General features: G+C 40.5%; 1 protein-coding gene across 1 annotated transcript; it reads right to left on the bottom strand.

The window, feature by feature from the left end:
• Positions 1-9,582: 9,582 nt before the first annotated feature.
• Positions 9,583-22,586, bottom strand: LOC115202401 (GTPase IMAP family member 7). The gene is made up of 3 exons (XM_029766530.1): positions 22,480-22,586; positions 11,471-11,545; positions 9,583-11,037 (listed from the first exon to the last, which is right to left on the bottom strand). Exons 2-3 carry the CDS (start codon positions 11,493-11,495, stop codon positions 10,112-10,114), a joined length of 951 nt encoding a protein of 316 aa, XP_029622390.1. The 5' UTR covers positions 11,496-11,545; positions 22,480-22,586; the 3' UTR covers positions 9,583-10,111.
• Positions 22,587-22,957: the final 371 nt, after the last annotated feature.

Below are 22,957 nucleotides of genomic sequence, written 5' to 3'. Positions count from 1 at the left end.
TAGTGCCCCCTTACCCATGTGAGGTTATTAACACTCACTAATAAAGTATTACTTAGATGTATTATTAACACTCACTAATAAAATATTACTTAGATGTATTATTAACGCTCACTAATAAAGTATTACTTAGATGTATTATTAACATTCACTAATAAAATATTACTTAGATGTATTATTAACACTCAAATGGACACATTTCAGCCATCAAGCATTTGTCAAGCAAATTTCCTTAAGGGACATAATGTAATTAATTACTTCATCCATGTGATAATTCTGTATTGTGGTGTTCTTAGGACCTCACAGAACCATGGTTCTCATAATTGAAAGAAAGCCTCATTATCTACTATGCACCACAGTCAATTTATTCCCTCATGTTGTATCAACTTAGAAACGTGATGCATTACTGACACTTTCAAGTCAACACAAAAGTGTCTAGATGGCAGGTGGAATTTTGAATCCCAATGATAATTCAATAAGCTTTGACTAATCCCCAAGGTTTGTAAGACACTGGGTTAAGAATAATTAGGCAAGGACTCGGCTTTCTGCAAAAGGTCTGTACAGTTTATTCAGAGACCGTTCTAAAGTAAAAAATTTGGACTCAGTCCTTTTATAATACACACATACATTCCTATCTTTAGACCACTCCCTTCTCAAACAACCAGTACTTTTCCACTAATCACAAAGAACCATAAAAGTTGCCACATTCTTCAAGGCTTTCACCTCCACACCCCCTTTATGACCCTCTTGGTTTGAAACCCTCCAAAAATGTTCTATTACCTACTCTACAACTTCACTCTGTTTATATCCCTACTAAAGGGTATAACCTCAAAGTTTTACAATCCTAACCGATCTACCCCCCTCCTGGTTTTATCTTCTCATAACTATCAAACTTTTCCCCCTATCCTACAATTTCAGAGTGGAACACTTAAGTAATTATCCTAACCCATACAAATTATTCTAACAGGAGTTCAAATGCAAAGTCCCATTTTCTATGAAATCATGTGACTTAGGCTGCTAAATCACACTCAAAGAGATGGTAGCATAACAGGAGGGATAGACCTAAAGGGGAAGTAACATTTCTGCAGAAGAGGTGGGGATGTGGTGTATAAATGGTCTTCTTCAAATCTCTGTGCTTTGAGTATACGTTTTTTTCACCACCCCTAATGGTAGTAATTGTGGTGGTGACAGGGGCAGGAAGTTGAAATGTAAAATCATGTGACTTAAGCTGCACTTATGGTGGTACAGTTGAAGTAGGAAGTTTACATACTTAGGTTGGAGTCATTAAAACTAGTTTTTCAAACACTCCACAAATGTCTTGTTAACAAACTGTTGTTTTGGCAAGTCGGTTAGGACATGTACTTTCTGCATGAGACAAGTAATTGTTCTATCAATTGTTAACAGACAGATTATTTCCCTTATAATTCACTGTATCACAATTCCAGTGGGTCAGACGATTACATACACTAAGTTGACTGTGCCTATAAACAGATTGGAAAATTTCTGAAAATTATGACATGGCTTTAGAAGCTTCTGATAGGCTAATTTACATCATTTGAGTCAATTGGAGGTGTACATGTGGATATATTTCAAGGCCTACCTTCAAACTTAGTGCCTCTTTACTTGACATCATGAGAAAATCAAAAGAAATCAGCCAAGACTTCAGAAAAAAAATTGTGGACCTCCACAAGTCTGGTTCATCCTTGGGAGAAATTTCCAAACGCCTGAAGGTACCACGTTCATTGGTACAAACAATAGTATGCAAGTATAATCACCATTGGACCACGCAGTTATCATACAGGAAGGAAACGCGTTCTGTCTCCTGGAGATGAACGTACTTTGGTGCGAAAAGTGCAAATCAATCCCAGAACAACAGCAAAGGACCTTGTGAAGATGCTGGAGGAAACGGGTACAAAAGTATCTACAGTGAGGGAAAAAAGCAGTTGATCCCCTGCTGATTTTGTACGTTTGCCCACTGACAAAGAAATGATCAGTCAATCATTTTAAATGGTAGGTTTATTTCAACAGTGAGAGACAGAATAACAACAAAAAAATCCAGAAAAACGCATCTCAAAAATGTTATAAATTGATTTGCATTTTAATGAGGGAAATAAGTATTTGACCTTCTCTCAATCAGAAAGATTTCTGGTTCCCAGGTGTCTTTTATACAGGTAACGAGCTGAGACTAGGAGCACACTCTTAAAGGGAGTGCTCCTAATCTCAGCTGGTTACCTGTATAAAAGACACCTGTCCACAGAAGCAATCAATCAATCAGATTCCAAACTCTCCACCATGGCCAAGACCAAAGAGATCTCCAAGGATGTCAGCGACAAGATTGTAGACCTACACAAGGCTGGAATGGGCTACAAGACCATCACCAAGCAGCTTGGTGACAAGGTGACAACAGATGGTGTGATTATTCGCAAATGGAAGAAACATAAAAGAACTGTCAATCTCCCTCGGCCTGGGGCTCCATGCAAGATCTCACCTCGTGGAGTGGCAATGATCATGAGAACGGTGAGGAATCAGCCCAGAACTGCACGGGAGGATCTTGTCTATGATCTCAAGGCAGCTGGGACCATAGTCACCAAGAAAACAATTTGTAACACACTACGCCGTGAAGGACTGAAATCCTGCAGCGCCCGCAAGGTCCCCCTGCTCAAGAAAAAAATACTTAAATACATGTAATTTTGTCCTGAAACATTTAAAGCTGCAATAGGTCACTTTTTGGGTGACCCCACCAAATTCAGACAGAAATTTGAGTTATAGATCTGTCATTATCATTGAAATCAATTCTAAGAAGCTTAGATCTATGCCATGTGCACAATTTCTATTCTTCCCATTCTTAACTTTTGTTTTTGCATCTTTTACTTTTGGTTTTGTTCACCAGCTTCAAACAGCTGAAAATACAATATTTTTGGTTATTGAAAACATATTTCACAGCTGTTTCGATGGTACAATGACTCTCCACACTATACTTGCTTGTTTTGTCACAAACTTATCTTAGGCAAACTATTCGAATTTTAGCAACCAGGAAATGGCAGAGAGATTTCTGCATAATGTACCTTTAATTGAAGTACTGTAGAATTTCATTCATTCCTATGGAGCATTGCTCCTACTGGTGAGTGCCAATATGACCAACCGGTGGCTTCAAAGCCTCTCAATAGACTATTGAAAGCATCAGCAACCCAGGGTTTATTGGTTGTGCCTGGGGCTGAGTTTGTGACAGACATCACATAGCCTGACAGGATAAAGGCAACTGAGGTAGGTGTTCTCTGGGCAGACTCCCATTAACCTCTTATTAAGTACCTGACAGATCTACACTCCAAAACCTAGAATTGAACAGCAAACTGTAAGTAACCTGCATAGCCTACTTCTTTATTATTCGCAAGTCCAATTGTGTATCTGGTATATGTTGTTTCCTTATATATTTTGCATAGTTCTGCGATGCATAGTTTTAACTTTTTGTTTTTGAAAATAATGCTGTTAGAGTTTTGGGAATATTTTCAAATATACTTCAATTCATTGGTGACAGGTGTGGTTAGAATATAAAGAGCAAAATATTATGTCAGCACTGAGCTCAATGTCTGCAATTGCCCAAGCTGCAACATTCCAAACTTTACAAATTGTGAGTAGCCTGTTGGAACCAGCCTGATCGCTGCAGTCAGCATTCTTCGACGTGAAAGTGAAATAGAATGTTGAACGCAGCAATCAGGCTGGTTCCACCAGGCTATAGCGTGAGGGCTATTTAGGGGAAACTTTGGTCATTGTGAGGGCTGTTTTTGTACAGAAAATGTCACCCAAGTATTTTTTTAATGCTTTATTTTACAATTACATTTTTATTTTTAGAATGTTCATAGTGTCAGGAAATCGATTTTGATTCTTCAGGGTAAGAGCGTTTTCTCCCGAGTGGCGAAGCAGTCTTAGGCACTGCATCTCAGCGCTAGAGGTGTCACTACAAACCCTGGTTTGATCCCAGGCTGTATAGCGTGATTGGGAGTCCCATAGGGCGGTGCACATTTGGCTCAGCATCATCCGGGTTAAGGGAGGGTTTGGCTGGAGTAGGCCATCATTATAAAGTAAGTATTTGTTCTTAACTGACTTGCCTAGTTAAATAAAATTATCTAGGCTATTATGATGTTTTGAAGCCATGCATACACTTTTCACATTGCATGTACAGTACACATACCTAGGTAGTTCAATTGATAAATTAAATTAAAAGTCACGGTAACTTAGCCCACAGTTTAGATTCTACCATCGGTGTATATTCATGGATGCAAAGGGAAGCCAGGCTTCCCCAGCAATAAACATAAAATGATTAATCCTTGTCTCTCTGTTTTTCATACTTTTCCTTCAATTTGCAAGAGGCTGAATGTATCTCACTGGAGAAAGCATCAGAGCGAGCGAAACAAAGGCCATCTTTCTTAGTATGTGTAGCCCTGCTATCTGATGCTGTCTTGACAAAAAGATTATGACATTGTTGCCACCCGTAGCACTGAATGCAAGGGAAGCCAGAAAGCATTTGGCCTCCCATGATTAAAAAAATAAAATAAAATGATAAACAATCAGCATTGAGCTAAACTGAGTGAGCTCAACTGTGAATGGCTCTGGCACACAAAAATAAAATGTCAAAGGAAGCCAGTTGGATTTGGCTTCATCTCTTTTTACCGTTGTCCTCCGGTGGCTAGCTAGCTAAAATTGTCCCTTTCTTAAATTAGCAATGGATGGAAATAGAGATTTGGACTTGTGATTTTACTTAATTTTCCATACACAACAATGATTATAACAGCGATTCTGATCCAACCATAAATTCATACATTGTCCCCCTGGCCTGAGGGGATGGAAGTTCAATATGTAGCTAGACGTAGTAGGCTAATGTTAACTAACAAGCCTGGCGCATTGTTGCCCACGAAAGGAATTTAGGCTAGCGAGCAAGCATTTTAGCCAAATATTTACATATTCCATTAGGGAACTCCTTCTGTGAAGTGTGCATGTGCAACAACTCAATTCACCCTTGCACTCCTTCTAAACAATAAAAAAAATGTAACTTTGGCAAAGGGCGGTCTACAAAACTTTGTGTAATCTGTTCGTAAGAGATTTTAGTTTTGGGAACAGAGAACTGAATTGAGATCAAATGTTTCATCAATGAGAAAATTTGCAGAATGTCAGCCAAAATCCATCTTGCTCCATCTTTTCCCACTGCCGGACACTGGGCTTCCTCTCATCAACATACAGTATTTGGTGGTGAGTGGAAATGCCAAATGAATGCTTCAGATTTCTACATCTGGTGAACTGTCTGGCTGTTCTACTTGTGCGTGTGCTGTATGAGAGTCATAGACAGTTTCAACAACATGAAATACAGGAGGATGTCTTTAGCGTTTCTCTTCAAGTAGGGTGAGTTAACATGTTTTTTCTACTTGCTCGCACGCACGCACACACACACACAAATCAGTGCCATGCACAGCCACATCATATTTAGCTTACGGGAATGCCGCAGGTACTTCATGTTTTTGATGGAAGACCAGGTGTGTTGAATTTAGGCAATTACTGAACTGATCAATTAGCTCAGTTGGTCTGGTATGGTGCCTAGTTGGAACAAAATCCTGCAGTACCTGAGACACTCCAGGAACAGGGTTGCCTACAAGAAGGGGCTAGTTAGGGGTTGGTTTTGAAAGGGCCTCTATTTTTTTCTATGAGAACCGTTCTTCAGCATGCAAGGCACTTCTGATTAGCATTGTTACTGTAAGTATCATCATTTGGGAATCACCAGCTTTAATAAACTGTGTAATGATAATTATGTGTTATTTAAAGAAAAATGTCCTCACTGAATAAAAACAAAACATTGAGTGTAATATCTGCTCTTTGTCTTGAAATATCATCACATGATAATCTATGGTTCTAGTCAATTCAGTTTAATTTAATTCAACTGACACTGCATCTGTTCCTCCAAACGTGGCTCCTGCTGCATGAAACACCCAATCCTGTTCTTTTCTGTTTTTAAAATGTTTTATTGTGTGTTGGTCATGTAATGAACACAGAAGAGAATCCACATGGATCTCATTAAGCTTTATTGATCAGAAAAGTTAGCTAGTTAAACTTTCAGTAGTGATACAGTGGCTTGGGAAAGTATTCACCCACGTTGGCATTTTTCCTATTTTGTTGCCTTACAACCTGGAATAAAAATATATTTTTGGGGGTATTTGTATCATTTGATTTACACAACATGCCGACCACTCTGAAGATGCAAAATATTATTTGTGAAACAAACAAGAAATAAGACAAAAAAACTGAAAACTTGAGCGCGCATAACTATTCACCCCCCTAAAAGTCAATACTTTGTAGAGCCACCTTTTGCAGCAATTATAGTGCAAGTCTCTTGGGGTATGTGGGGTATGTCTCTATAAGATTGGCACATCTAGCCACTGGGATTTTTGCCCATTCTTCAAGGCAAAACTGCTCCAGCTCCTTCAAGTTGGATGGGTTCCGCTGGTGTACAGCAATCTTTAAGGCAAACCACAGATTATCAATTGAGGTCTGGGCTTTGACTAGGCCATTCCAAGACATTTAAATGTTTCCCCTTAAATCACTTGAGTGTTGCTTAGGGTCATTGTCCTGCTGGAAGACGAACCTCAGTCCCACTCTCAAATCTCTGGAAGACTGAAACAGATTTCCCTCAAGAATTTCCCTGTATTTAGCGCCATCCATCATTCCTTCAATTCTGACCAGTATCCCAGTCCCTGCCGATGAAAAACATCCCCACAGCATGATTCTGCCACTACCATGCTTGACTGTGGGGATGGTATTCTTGGGGTGATGAGAGGTGTTGGGTTTGTGCCAGACATAGCGTTTTCCTTGATGGCTAAAAAGCTCAATTTTAGTCCCATCTGACCAGAGTACCTTCTTCCATATGTTTGTGGAGTCTCCCACATGCCTTTTGGTGAACACCAAACATGGATTTTTTTCGGGCCACTCTTCCGTAAAGCCAAGCTCGGTGGAGTGTACGGCTTAAAGTGGTCCTATGGACAGATATTACAATCTCCTCTGTGGAGCTTTGCAGCTCCTTCAGGGTTATCTTTGGTATTTTTGTTGCCTCTCTGATTAATGCCCTCCTTGCCTGGTCTGTGAGTGTTGGTGGGCAGCCTTCTCTTGGCAAGTTTGTTGTGGTGCCATATTCTTTAAATTGTTTAATAATGGAGTTTTTGGTACGCCGTGGGATGTTCAAAGCTTCGGATATTTTTTTATAACCCAACCCTGATCTGTACTTCTCCACAACTTTGTCCCTGACTTGTTTGGAGAGCTCCTTGGTCTTCATGGTGCCGATTGCTTGGTGGTGTTGCAGACTCTGCCGCCTTTCAGAACAGGTGTATATATACTGAGATCATGTGACAGATCATGTGACACTTAGATTGGTGGACTTTATTTAACTAATTATGTGATTTCTGAAGGTAATTGGTTGCACTAGATCTTATTTAGGGGCTTCATAGTAAAGGGGGTTAATACATACATTTGAAGTCAGAAGTTTACATACACCTTAGCCAAATACATTTAAACTCAGTTTTTCACAATTCCTGACAAATTCCCTGTCTTAGGTCAGTTTGGATCACCACTTTATTGATTTGCACTTTTCGCACCAAAGTACGTTCATCTCTAGGAGACAGAACGTGTTTCTTTCCTGAGCGCTATGACGGCTGCGTGGTCCCATGGTGTTTATACTTGCGTACTATTTTTTGTACAGATGAACGTGGTACCTTCAGCCGTAAGGAAATTTCTCCCAAGGATGAATCAGACTTGTGGAGGTCTACAATTGTGTTTTTGAGGTCTTGGCTGATTTCTTTTAATTTTCCCATGATGTCAAGCAAAGAGGCACTGAGTTTGAAGGAAGACCCTGAAATACATCCACAGGTAAACCTCCAATTGACTCAAATTATGTCAATTAGCCTATCAAAAGCTTCTAAAGCCATGACATCATTTTCAAGCTGTTTATTGGCACAGTCAACTTAGTGCTTGTAAACTTCTGGCCCACTAGAATTGTGATACAGAGATTTATAACTGAACTAATCTGTCTGTAAGTAATTGTTGGAAAAATTACTTGTGTCATGCACAAAGTAGATGTCCTAACTGACTTGCCAAAACTATAGTTTGTTAACAAGACATTTGTGGAGTGGTCAAAAAACGAGTTTTCATGACTCCAACCTAAGTGTAGGTAAACTTCCGTCTTCAACTGTATCTACGCACCACTTTTCCGTTTGTAATTTGTTTTTAAGTATTTCTTTTTTTCATTTCACTTCACCAATTTTGCCAATTTTGTGTATGTCCATTACATGAAGTCCAAATAAAAATCCATTGAAATTACAGGTTGTAATGCAACAAAATAGGAAGAATGCCAAGGGGGATGAATACTTTTGCAAGGCACTCTAGGTTCTATGTTCCGGTACAAATTTCAGCCGGACTCACAATAGCATCTCTGAGTTCCTTATTAGATCTGATTTTTTGTTGTTGTTGACCATATTAGAGACAAAACTGGTAGATTGCTCGTGCGCCTCTTTCACCGCCTCTATGACTTTGATAAATGTATCTTTCTCTAGTCCACCTTTTACAGGAGTGTCGGGACCCCAGGAGGCCTTTTCAATAGTTATTATTCATGCTCCTCTCCAAATGGTGTATAGGGTTTTTAGATATCCTCACCCAGGGCACTATTACTCTCTATTAAAATGTTTCCAGGTAGGTATACCCACTTCCCTGGATTTTAGTTACAGTATGGGTCCCTAATCATTTGGTCACGGGACCTGATACCTTGTGTTGAGAACCATACTGAAGCGTCTGCCAATTTACTACTGGAGATTATGGGAGACTTAATGTCTTATTCAAGTGTCACTCCTCAAGTATCACTGTTGTTGACAACACACATTACCGGTATTGACAAGTAATGTTTTTTTATTGCTACACAATCGGTCTCTAATACTTAGCCCCTCTAGGGCACAAACCAATCTCTTTACTTATCGCCTCAGCCTGTCCACAGCCATATACACACACATATCGATTTCAAATAAGTTCTTAATACTTCTGTTCTTCTCCACCCACGGAGGTGAGCCCCCTTTAGAACTCACAGGCAACAGTCGATCACCATTCACATTACCAGATAGTGACAATGTCTCCTCCTTGACAGCCACTTCTGCCGGAAAACACCTATAACCTTATCTACATACTACACAAACAATACAGAAACTTAAACAGTCTACATTTCTGGTGGCTAAACCCTAACCTTCTGGTGGCCAAACCCCTAAACTTCAGATGGCTAAACCCTAACCTTCTGGTTGCTGAACCCCTTAGGGTCTCCAACCAGTCGCATATATACAATGGGCTTACTGAATAAATCCAGGCTTTCTAGGTCAGTTTCCCATCATTTATATTCAGCCTACAACCCTCATCTCCCAAAGATGTCAGAATGAGTGGAAACAACTATATGAACTTTGCCTATCTCGTTTTTGTATACCGGCTCCTGTTCCACTGATTCGGACTGTAAATTGTGGTAAATCCTGCCGACAATGCCAATTGTTCTGGTACAAATTCCAGCCGGACTCCAAATAAAGCTCAAGCTAGATTTATTTGCCACACTGGGTCATACAGCTGCAAAGACAAGATATGAAGTCACAAGCACAGACCCCCCTTCTGTGTTTAGGATGAACAATCAATCTCTGTTGCTGGGCAGGTGGTGTTTGTTCCGGTAGACCGCCAAACATCTCACAGGTCTTGTTATCAGTCACGAGAGGTTTTGAGGTCAGGGAGTCAGTCACATAATTGCTCTTCTTATATGCAGAGAGAACACTTATTTTTATTCTAATAAATTATGATATACATCTTAAGAGAATATAATGACAAACACATTAAGAAAATATTATATAAGAGAGTAAATGAGGATCTATCAGCTGGCTCCTATCCCACCCTTATGGACAGACGTTTGTTTACTTCCCTCTAGCCAATACCACTTCACATAGATCATTCTGTCTAACCCATAACACGATCATCGCTATTGCTAGGATACTAATATGATAATAAACATACTAAAACAGTTATATTGTTCAATTACTTAGCAGTCAAGTCAAATAAATATTTTTTATTGTATACAGCAAACATATTCTTCAAACAACACCTCAATTACTCCAGCAATAGCTCCTGCTAACGCACCTACTGCTGCACCAGCTGGTCCTGCAATAACACCTCCAATAGTAGCTCCACTTGCAGCAACAGAACCTGCAACAACAAGATAATGCCCAGCTGTGCTCATTCTTTCAGCTTTCTCTCGAGCCTCTCTTTCATGTTTTTCCCTCAGCTCCATTCTTGCTTTCTCCAGAGCCTCTCCTTCAAATATTTTCTTCAGTTTCTCCTCCTCTTTGTTTCTCGTCTCTTCATTCTCTCTCAGGATCCTGTTCTTCTCCTCTTCAATCTCTCTCTCAGCCTCCTGGAACATCTCAGTGGTGTAATGGCTTCCTCCATTCATCATGACCATGTTGTTTATCTTCTCAAGCAGCTCAGTGACCTGGGAGGGATTCTTATCTTTGTTGTTGAAGACGTGATATCCCCCATTGCATTGGTCAACTAAGCTTACTAGATTTTGATTTCCAAACAGAAATTCTTCAATTGTTCCATCCCGAAGTTTGTCTCCATGTGTGAAGAGAACCATGGTGTATTTTGATGCTTCGTTACCAAAGAGTTTCTGAATCATCTTCACTGTTTTCTGCTCCTCTTCAGTGAATCTTCCCAGCTTGATCACAATCAGGAACACATGAGGACCCGGAGAAGAGAGGTTGATGCACATTGTGATCTTTTCTATTGCTTCCTCCTGTGTAAACTTTGTGTCAAACAACCCTGGGGTGTCAATAACAGCCAGACTCTGCCCACACACCATTTCTCTTTTCTTATCACAATCTTTAGTCACAGAGATGGAACGTAATTGTGATTTGAACAATCTCGTCCCCAGGATTGTGTTTCCTGCTGCACTCTTCCCAGCACCAGTCTTCCCCAACAGCACAATCCGTTTCTCTGTTGGATAACAAGGAAAAGTTGTTACTGTTGGAAAAGCAGCTGTTAACTGTTGATCTGAGAACTCCTTGGAAGCCTATGACCAGGGTGGAACATCACAAGTCAGTTGCATATTAGCCTTTTTTCTATTATGACTTACAATCAATCAACACTGCAGAGGACATAGCTTACATGAAAATGCATAGCTTTATCACGTGTGTTTTCAAAGACACAACTAGGCATATCAGACTTATGGTCATTGCACTGGCAATACTGGGAAGTGATGGAATAGAAGTATGGAGATTAAAAGTACTGTTCTGACAAGCACACAAATGACCCTATATTTTAGCCCATTCCTTGCATTGAATAATTTTTTTTTATGAATCAAAGGTAGAACAGTCCAAATCAGTTTCCATCACCATCTTGTACAGTGAAGTGAAGACTAAGTACTCACCAGTCATGTTTGGGTTTTGGAGCATTGTCAGGCTCTTACCAGGTCTAGTGTTCCCAACCAGAGCAATCCGGGTCTCTATTGGATAAAAAAGGAAATGTCGTTACTGTATAGAGAAGTCTGATATTGATGTTCTTTCTGTTTGGCCATCTAATGGAAAATCTACTAAAGCTACATTTTCAGTCTCATGTTGCTTCTTAGACTTACATTTTTGGTCTATAAAATTACAAACTCTAATCAACTTAACAATGACATTATATACAGGTAACTGCCAAAATAAAGGAAACACCATTGACAGCGCTGTCATTGTCCATTCCTTGCCTACCCACTAAGTTTCCACATTAGGAAAATATGGCAGCAGTGTCTTACTGTCTTGGGTAGAGCACCAGTTGAAAAAGTGCAATAGAATGGATATTGTTTGGGACACATAGAAAGAAGAAGTCTAAAATACTCAACGAGAGAGAAGCCAGGAAAAGGCATCTGGATGAATGTTGACAAAATGTCGACACAGAAGGTGTGAAGATGAATCTGAAGATGGAAAAGAACTATGCTACAATTGATGAGTCTGAGGTCTCAAAGGGTTCTCTGACATCAACGCTGGAATGAGACCAGGAAGAGGCAGACGCATGAGTATGCCTTCATCTTAAAGATGCCCTTCAAAAGGATGCACAGAACATTATCATTCAAACACTGTGTCATGACGTTGGCCTGTGGGTAAGGTTTATGACCCCCCCCCATAAATACCTTTCTCCCTTCCCCTCTCTTTCTGACCCTACTGAAGGACTGTTGAATAGCCTGTGTTAAATATAGAGAGTCTGGGAACATCAAACAAATGGGGAAAAGGAACCATATTTTGGTAATGAAACCAGTTGGAAATATGTTTGGGAACTTAATGAGTATGGATGTCAGTTCGGTTGTCATCTCAGACATTATGACTGATGACAGGACGACATAAACTGTACCTGGGAAAGTATACACCCTCTAGTTATCAGAGTCACATGGAATTGTTGTGCAATTGAAATGTTTGATATTGAAATTGTTTGTTAGGAGATTAAATGTAATTTTAGCTTCCAATTGAGAGATTTGGGTTTTCATAAGGAAAGTGCCCTGCTTGATCAGTGGCCCGCCCCTGTGAAGAGACGGGGGTCATAAACCTTGAAAAACATCCTTCCCCCTCTACTATAAGACAATGACACAATGTAACCGGTTGGTTCCACTACGTGAGGTCTGCAGCCTCTGCGTTATAAGGACACACATGTCAAGTACAGAACTAAGCCAACCTCGGCGTGAGCTTTGGTTGTGAATGGTATGAACTTTGAACTTATTCACTACAGAAGTGATACTTCCTGGCCGTTGAGTTAGCAGCGGCTGCTGTAGACGTGGGCTAGGAAAGGACGGACGACGGATCCAGTCTACCACAGACGAAGATACTACCACGTACCCACTTTACCACCATTGACATTCTTCCGAGGACAGGAAGATCTGTTGGCCAACCCGGCCAGTATCTACGACCAACCTACCGAAGCGCAGCTCAGAGTAAATATTTATTGCATTTTCCTTTTCCAAATGGGCGGTAATTTGCTCTTTCATTTAAGCCCAACCCCCCCCCCCCTTTCGTTGTGTAACAAGCCGCCATGTCGGCTCCGTCCACCAGGGACGTTTTCTGTAAGACATTTGTATTCTGTGTATATGTAATTCTGTGTGATTAGTTTAGGTATTTAGTAAATAAATAATTAAACCCAATTTTGTATTGCTGATTCAACTTGTTAGCCAGGGTTCGTGAAGATAACCAAGAATTTACCACTTTCATTATGAGACTGAAATAAGGTGACGATTAAGATGACGGCTATCGATGTAAAATATTACTACGTTTTTAAGAGTTTATTCGGAAGATAACGGCTCTATAAAGGTTCTTCCGTGCTGCCCCGACTTCTAGTTAATTACATTTACATGATTAGCTTAATCAGGTAATATTAATTACAGAGAAAGGATTTTATAGCATGTCATATCACTTAATCCGGCATAGCCAAAGACACGACATATTGGTGCCCCCGTGCGAGGAATCTAAAATAGGATGACGCTTTCATTTTGATTCAGCCTATATAAAATTGAAAAGCAGATTACATAATATACCAAGTATCTTATATACATTATGGGAATTGTAGACCGGAATTATTGGTGCGTGTTGTGCTCTGACGTAGTCAGTGGGTAGCGTAAGCTATACATTTCTGTATGAGGGCTGATAAAGCTATCTGAGAAATGGCGCTGGGCTATTTCTGCCTCGAGCATTTCTGACGCGTGTTGGCTAGGTCATTATTAATTTCTCGAGCGAGGACAAAGTGCCAGCCGATTTGAAATTTAGTAGAGATTAGCTTGACCAGCGATAAGTGTCTTTCTCGTGGTTACACGCGAGTAGACCACGGCGCAGTTCGTTGTTTGCCACGAGTTCCGGTTAAAACATCGTCAAAATAACGCCGAAAATGGTTTGAACATAATACGTTATGAGTAAAACCTTTCCCTTGCCAAGGGAATCCTATGTTATGCCTGAAATATGCAAAACGTAGGATTAGCTTGCTCGAGATGCTAAGCTAACAAAAGGGAAAACAGCCATTTTGTTTTGTGCCACATGGTAAGTCCTCCGCCTTGCGGAACCTTCCGCTTGATTTCAGAGTTTGCCAGAAGGGACCTCTGCAGGAGTCACCAGTACTTTCCTTTAAGAAGAATTAGTCAGGTGACACTCAAGTCATTACTCACGATATCCAGACGGATATCGATATCTTATTCAATTGAACTAATAAGTGAAATTGCCAGATTTACATTCTCAAATGGATCTTTTAAATAATATCCAAACTGATGTTTTCTAAATGAGACATTGTAATCTTTTTTCCACATTAACCTAGATGAATAAACCTCTCAGGTTAATTAAAGTTTAAATCCCAAATAGCCTATACAGGTTTGATTTATCATTAAAATTGATCAATCAGTAAAATGTTTTTTTTGCAAAACCAATTCAGTATTCCAGCACTGACAGAAGTCCCGCCCCAGCTGGAATCCCATGTGGCTTCGGCCCAAGGAAGAAGTGTACCCTAGTGGGGAGTGTTCCCAACATTTGATCTACTGGTCTACTTATGATATCCAAAGATGACGGCTATCGATGTAAAATATTACTAAGTTTTTAAGAGTTTATTCGGTAGATAACGGCTCTATAAACGTTCTTCCGTGGTGCCCCGACTTTCTAGTTAATTACATTTACATGATTAGCTTAATCAGGTAATATTAATTACAGAGAAAGGATTTTATAGAATAGCATGTCATATCACTTAATCCGGCATAGCCAAAGACACGACAACTGGATTCAGCTATCATTGTCCTCCTTGCTGATCTGTTCTTCTATCTTACCAAAGACTATCCAACCATAAAGCTGTGGGTTGGTTTTGCATCAACACCATCTACGAGAAGCTTGGAATGCGAGTTTGGCTTTGTCAGGCTTCCATGCATTTACAGGTTGTGATACAACCACACAGTTTCATGGAAAAGGCAAAAAGACAGCTTGGAGTGGATGGAAAAAATTACATTTTATGAATGAAATTGTATTTGTGTCAAATCGCCAATTGGCAACCCATCCCTTATGGGATTAATTGACACAATTGACACAAACAAACATTACAACTGTGGTAATTCAGTGACAATTTTTCTCTTCCATACGTTTTTCCAACCTACACGGTTAATGTTTTTAATTATGTATTTTTCTTGTCGATATTGAATACAATAATTTGTGTGTCATTAGTTTAAGCACACTGTGTTTGTCTATTGTTGTGATTTAGATGAAGATCAGATCAAATTTTATGACCAATTTATGCAGAAATCCAGGTAATTCCAAAGGGTTCACATACTTTTTCTTGCCACTGTAAGTACTCAGACCCTTTACTCAGTACTTTGTTGAAGCACCTTTGGCAGCGATTACAGGTTACTTCAAATGCCTTTTAAGGGATCTGTGTAATCCCTGCTCAGTTTACAGAACACCTTCTCATGGGGCCAACATGTCCTTCTCTGGAGACAAGAAGAGCATCAATGCCATCCGGAGGGATATAGCTAAGTGGTTAGTGAATGTATTATGGTTTTTTAAAATAAATTGCCTATATTCACTTCATAAATAAAGTTGCATGGCAACTACTTCAACTGTAATTCAATCCTTGAACATGACCCTGAGCAATAAATGCTGCCAGTACGCACCAATACCTGACAATATGCATTTGAGTTACCAGGAAATGATTCAGGCACAATCAATGTAGAATAGAGCAGACTGCTGGTAAATGTTAAATGTTTGAAGCAGAAATGACCAGCCCTGAATGGGTGGTGTGTGCAGTCCTGATACCAATCTGGGACAAAGGATTTAATTTATTGTATCATATCCGGGCCCAAGGTACAAACTAAGACAATATTGAGAATAGAGATTCTGACAACACACTGATCCCATCTCCAAATTTTGTTTACACCTAAAACCACATTGATCTGCTGGACAGACTGATGTTCCTCTACCCATCCTGTGCTGAAATAGGCCTATATTGCTTCATGTCATGATCAACTTGTGAATACCTTTTAGCCCAATTGTAGATGAAGGTCATATGTTGGCGGTTTCTTGAAAATGCATGGCATTCTACAGACAGGTAGAAACTACTATAACAAACAATACAAGTTTGAACTGTGATTTATTGGTGATGCTTATTCCAAGGCACAATGATGTAAAATAGCGCCCCTGCTGGTGAAGCACTTGACCTACGCTGTACAGCAGAGACTGCACAGCTCACAAACCACTCTGGAACAAGTAGATTCTCTAAGTCCCCAACCCCATCACCATTTATTGGCAATATGCAGATGCAAATTGTATTAATATTAGCTTTTCATTACAGTCAAACACATATCTTCACAGGGGAACACAGAAATGTACAGTGCACTCCACTAATATTGACACCCCTGGTAAATATGAGCAAAATGGGCTGTAAAAAAATGGCTTCATTGTTTATCCTCTAGGTCTTTCATACAAAATATTGACAATCGAACATGAAAGAAAAAATAAATTCTTATGATAAACAAATATTTTTCTCAAATATATGTGTGCAACAATTATTGGCAATCCTTCATTCAATACTTTGTGCAACCTCCCTTTGCCAAGATAACAGCTCTGAGTCTTCTCCTATAATGCGTAATGAGGTTGGAGAACACATGGCAAGGGATCTGAGACCATTCCTCCATACAGAATCCCTCCAGATCCTTCAGATTCCCAGGTCCACGCTTGCGGACTCTCCTTTTCAGCTCATCCCACAGGTTTTCTATTGGCTTTAGGTCAGGGGACTGGGATGGCTATGGCAACCTGGATTCTGTGGTCAGTGAAAAAAATGTTGTGTTGATTGAGGTTTTCATTGTCCTGCTGGAAGATCCAACCACGGCCCAGTTTAAGCTTCCTAGCAGAGGCGGTCAGGTTTTGATTTAATATCTGCTGGTACTTGGAGTCTAAGATGACATGTACCCTAACAAGTTGTCTAGGGCTTTTAGAAGAAAAACAGCCCCACAACATCAAAGATCCACCACCATATTTCACAGTGGGGATGAGGTACTTTTCTGCATGACTATCTTTCTGTCTATGCCAAACCCACCTCTGGTGTTTTTTCCAAAAAGCTCTATTAATGGTCTTATCTGACAATAGAACCCGGTCCCATTGAAAGTTCCAGTAACATTTGGCAAACTGTAGGCACTTCAGTTTGTTGTTTTATGACAGCAAAGGCATTTTTATGGCAACTCTCCCAAACAGCTTGCGTCTGATCATAGTATTGGAGACTTTCTGACCCCAAGACCCAACTAACGTCTGCAATTCCCCAGCTGTGATCCTTGGAGATTTTTTGGCCACTCACACCATCCTCCTCATTGTGCGTTGGGTCAATATTGTCTCACATCATTACTGTATTCTCGGGTCTTTCCCATATTGATGGATGACTAAGGGAACTTGGCATGTGTGTCACCTCATATTTATACCCCAGTGAAACAGGAAGTCATGGCTTACCACTTAAGTGTTCCTAATCACTCAGGTGAGCTTAAAGTCAAATATGAACGGGATTATACTTCAGTTAGATTTTACTCATAAGAATTTCTAAGGGTGCCAATAATTGTGGCACAAGTTACAGAGAAAAATATTTTTCAGGTCTTTTTTTCAATAGTTTTACATCGATTAAAGGTTTGATTTTTGTGAATATTTTGAATGAAAGGCCAAGAGGATAAACATCAAAGACGATTTTTTCACAGCCCATTTTGTTCATATTTATCAAGGTTGCCAATATTAGTGGAGGGCACTGTAGATGGATAATGTTAGTGCAGATTTAAGGTGTTTAACAGGGGAAAGAGTTAGTAGTGGTTTTATATACTACTAATACATACGTACACCTAGCTTGCTAGCTAGCTACCTGCCTGTATCTGTATTGCAGAGAGAAGCAGTGTCTAGCAAAGTCAAGGTCAGAGATCCAGCAAGCATTTTGAGACATAGCTAGCTAGTGTACCAGCAATGTAAAAGTACATAAACAGCATATCACATCCAGGACATTTCCTTAATCCCACCTGGCCTATCAGAGGTCAAAATGGAGCTACCACTATATTGCTTACACCTATCTACTACTTCCAGATTCACACAAGTTCCCAGGGGCTGATTTGGGTTTCAGGGATTAATGCCAAAGGACCAAGACCCTGGGCTCTGAGCCAGTGGCGACCTGTCATCTATATTGAGCCCTACATTTTTAGCAAAAAATGAAATGTTTTGTCCTTGCCTGTTTTGCATGGTATTTTGGCATTAATATGTGTCACATCAGTTAGCAAACAATGTAAAAAAATATATACATAAATTAATAAAGCTGCATACAAACATGGTCTCTTTTTGGTTTTCATGAGTAAGGCAGCTCCAAAATGCAGTAGTTTCAGCCTAGCTCAGTGCTTTCTATGGGGGTGGAGCAAGTCAACCGAAAATATGGAGCGTTAAGCCATGATTGGCTCAGTGTTCTGTCACTCATGGGAACAATATGTTGCCACCAAGTCTAAGGGTAGAGCTAGAAATCTCAAGCCCCTTCGGTGCTGCCATAGAGTTACATTAGAAGTGCCCATCCAAGAAGGCTCAAGGTCATTGGCCACAGATAAAATGACGTCAAATCGCATATCTACAGTAGCTTTGATTGGACTGATCATGTCAACATCATACTTTCACAATCTTAGTTAGCAGTCATCGTCATTAATCAAGTCATCTACTGGCAAATCCTTTTTAATCTTTGTCATATGATGAGAAATTATGAAGAGAAGTTATAGCTGTCAATGAAGTATGATTTGTGCTGTGCTCAAAACAACTGTTAACTCGGAAGTGCAAAGTCTGACTTTAGTGAGTTCAAGATAACTGAGAAAAACGAGCTACAACTGGAAAAATACGTTTTCAACTTTCACCCAACTCGAAACTGTAAATTCGCAACTCTGGCCTCTTTCTAGAGCTATTTACCTGAAGATCACTGACATCATCATGATTTAACAATTTTTCAGAGTTCTCAGTTGTCTTGAAAGCACCATAAATCCAGCAAATGCAAGACTTTGATGACAAAGCTTGATTACAAAATTTGCACACAAAGGACCGCCACGCGACCTTCCTGTTCAACTGAGCGCAGCACAACAAGGTCCAAAAACATCTTGAATTCTGCAGCATACATTATATAATATGCCAGGGAGATATATATACTGTAGCTAAGAATGTAATTCTAAGTGTATGTGTAGTAAGATGTTAGTAGCCCATGTGCCTCACCCTAATAATTTGATATATTAATTTAATCTACTGTTCTGACTTGGTCTGACCTGTTTTTGAGAAACGTAATAATTAAATATTTTAAGAGCTTTCATCGTCTGCTTATATGCCCCCTTTATTTATCCTAAGGTTCTGACTTGGTGTACAGGGAGAACACTGTAAAAACGTCCCATGTTCTGAATTCTGTCGCTGTACATTTCAAAAGTACTGAACAAATAGTTATATTGACTACGTCCATCCTAGCTCTCTCATTAATGTACTAATTGAAATTTCGGTCTGCCTCTTATCTGCTTGTCGTCCCCTTATGCCGTAGTTTGTAAATCACAATTGTCAGTAGAAACCACATTTGTTTAAGCAAGTCAGCCATATGAGCTATGTTTTTTTTAAGGCAGTAAATGAGGTTGAATGAACTGTTTCACTGCCAGACAAGGCTACGCTGATAGCCAGGTCTAGCAATGGTAAGGTGTTGGGACTGCTGTTGGGACTCTGCTGTTGGGACAGCTTTATGTAGGCCCTAACAGTTTGTGGGCACTGTTTGTCACCGTTCTACTGCAATTTATGTATTGTTTAGTGTTGTGGCTTTTCTGGCATTGTCATAATTGTTGAAGCCGTGTTGAATGGACCAAACTGCAGGCGGAATGTGGATACTCATATTTTAATATAAAGAATAATAAATTAAAGCAAAGTATACACAGGAAAACAAACACGGAACTCACGACAGGCTAACAGGCTTACTACAAACAAAAAGACTAGCAGTGTTAGCACAACCACCCACAAACCCAAGTGACAAACATACTCCTAAATATATGACTCCTAAATATATGACTCCTAAATATATGACTCCCAATCAGGAAAAATGATCCCCAGCTGTTCCTGATCAGGAGTCACAAGACTAACACAGAAACAGACATACTAGACAACACATACAGACTTCTTCTGCCACGTCCTGACCAAAATACTACACCACTCCTCCCTCTGCTGGTCAGGATGTGACAGTACCCCCCCTAAAGGTGAAGACCCCGGGATGCACCTTAAAAGAAAACACAAAAATCCCCAATACCACAACAAAAAATAATATCCCCTAAACAAAAAAGGGAGGGAAGGGAGGGTGGCTGCCATCAACGACGGCACTGTGCTACACCCTCCCTCCCCAACCCACCTATCCTGGAGGTGGCTCTGGTTCCGGCCTCCTGCCCTCCAGGTTGTAGGCAGACTCATTGGGGTCCGGGTCGTAGACAGACTCAAGTTGTTGTAGCTCGTGGGCAGGTTCCCTTATTTTCATGCTGTAGGCAGACTCATTTACAACACAGTTAGTCAATTTCAGTTCTGAGTCGTAGGTAGACTCCTTCGGTTCCGGGTCGCAGGCAGGCCCCCTCACTTCCGGGTCGCAGGCAGGCCCCCTCGCTTCCGGGTCGCAGGCAGGCCCCCTCGGTTCCGGGTCGCAGGCAGGCTCCCTCGGTTCCGGGTCGCAGGCAGGCTCCTCTGGTTCCGGGTCGCAGGCAGGCTCCTCTGGTTCCGGGTCGCAGGCAGACCCCCTCGGTTCCGGGTCGCAGTCAGGCCCCCTCGGTTCCGGGTCGCAGGCAGGCCCCCTCGGTTCCGGGTCGCAGGCAGGACCCCTCTGGTTCCGGGTCGCAGGCAGACCCCTTTGGTTCCGGGTCGCAGGCAGACCCCTCTGGTTCCGGGTCGCAGGCAGTCTCCCTCGGTTCCGGACTAGACACTGTTGCCGGATACTCTGGACTGCACACTGTTGCCGGATACTCTGGATTGCACACTGGTGCCGGATACTCTGGACTGCACACTGGTGCCGGATACTCTGGACTGCACACTGGTGCCGGATACTCTGCGCAGGCATCCTCCTACATTGCTACAGGTATAAGGCTACTTATTATAGGCAGGATCATACGTTACCTTGGCTTTAAGGGAAGGGCAATATATGCACTTGCAATGTCATCGTAAGGTAAGACTGCTTTAGCAATCCTAATTATTTCGTTGAATGATTTTCAATTTGACTGTCATTATTTCAATACACTTACTGAACGCCTTGATCACACCGACAGTGATTCGCGCAAATTGGCACGCAGCATCATCTGGATATATATCATATATGCATAGTCAATTTAACTATACATTCATGTACATACATGTACATATGAACATTGGCTAACCGGGCTATCTGGATTGTGTCCCGCCAACCACTCTTTTACGCTACGGCTACTCTCTGTTTATCATACATGCATAGTCACTTTAACCATATCTACATGTACATACTACCTCAATCAGCCCGACTAACCGGTGCCTGTATATAGCCTCCCTACTGTTATTTTTCACTCTATTTTTACTGTTTTTATTTGTTTACTTACCTATTGTCCACCTAATACCTTTTTTTGCACTGTTGGTTAGAACCTGTAAGTAAGAATTTCACTGTAAGGTCTACACCTGTTGTATTCGGCGCACGTGACAAATAAACTTTGATTTGATTTGTGCAAAAAAAGTTAAACATTCACCTTTTGCTACCATTTCTGTCAAGCCATCAACGCATACAGTTTGACACATGTTCGATAAATCCAACATATGCACCACACAGAATGCACTGCAACTGCCTCTGCAACGCTGCAAGTTTTACTCCAATGTTTGTAAACAATGTAAATGTGAACAAACACTGTATAGCCTCAAAACATGGTTACAACTATGCATTTGATATCAGTCCACCCATAGTTCTGTCTATGAATGAGAATGGTTATGTTTTTCCAGCCCCAGCCATTCGTTGTTTAGGGTATCAGGTGGGAAGAATGCTTTGTTATTGTTTCAATTTAGGATTATAGTTTTAAAAGGGTAAGCAATTTTTTTTTCCTGCACTATAAAAGCTAGGTGCAGAATGTGTATTATATATTTAAGTCCATATTAGTCCTGTTTTAGGAATGTGCATAACTCCATCATAATGCCTATATTTACAAATTACATGTATCCATTAGATACTGATTACAGTAAACATATTATAGAAGGCTTTGTAAAAAATATATTTAATATGTAGTCTTTTTTTCTATTCCAAAAGATTCACAGATATTAAACTTTTTTATACTTCATTTTTGAAAATCTATTTGAAAAGAACACCCATTTGTAATATCAAATCATGCAACAAGAATGTGGTTCATGCTTGTGCCTTGTAATAGTAATTTATAGACGTCCTTACCTTTGCCTGCCTGCCTGCCTGCCTGTTGTGAGTAGAGTCTAGAGTCTTCTGTCTACAAGCGGAGATGCGGCTGATGTTTTATAGAGATGTGGGGGCATGCCTCGTTGTACTTCATGATGTGATTGGTCACCCTTTAAGGTTTTGTTTTTTAGTCAGTCAGGCGATTTCTTGTAAATCCTGGTTTGAGTTCCTGCACTACATTGCTGACTCACACCAGATCTTATGACGCCTGGATGGGTATTTAATATATCAGCTAACTACATAATGTGATAGTGCGAGCTGGATGATGTGGCTCACAACCATTGGTTAATAAAATGCAACGCCTGCACATCTTTACGGACAGGACCTCGACCATGCGCTCCTCTGCATGATAAAACCTAGGTCATTGAGTCCCTCTTTATTCAGTCAGGGTATTTCTTGTAAATCATGCTCTCAGATAGCTACAGTGCATTCGGAAAGTATTCATACCCCTTCACTT

Source organism: Salmo trutta, chromosome 11, assembly GCF_901001165.1.
Source record: "Salmo trutta chromosome 11, fSalTru1.1, whole genome shotgun sequence".
Lineage (NCBI taxonomy): Eukaryota > Metazoa > Chordata > Actinopteri > Salmoniformes > Salmonidae > Salmo > Salmo trutta.
This window is presented reverse-complemented; position numbering and strand designations above follow the sequence as displayed.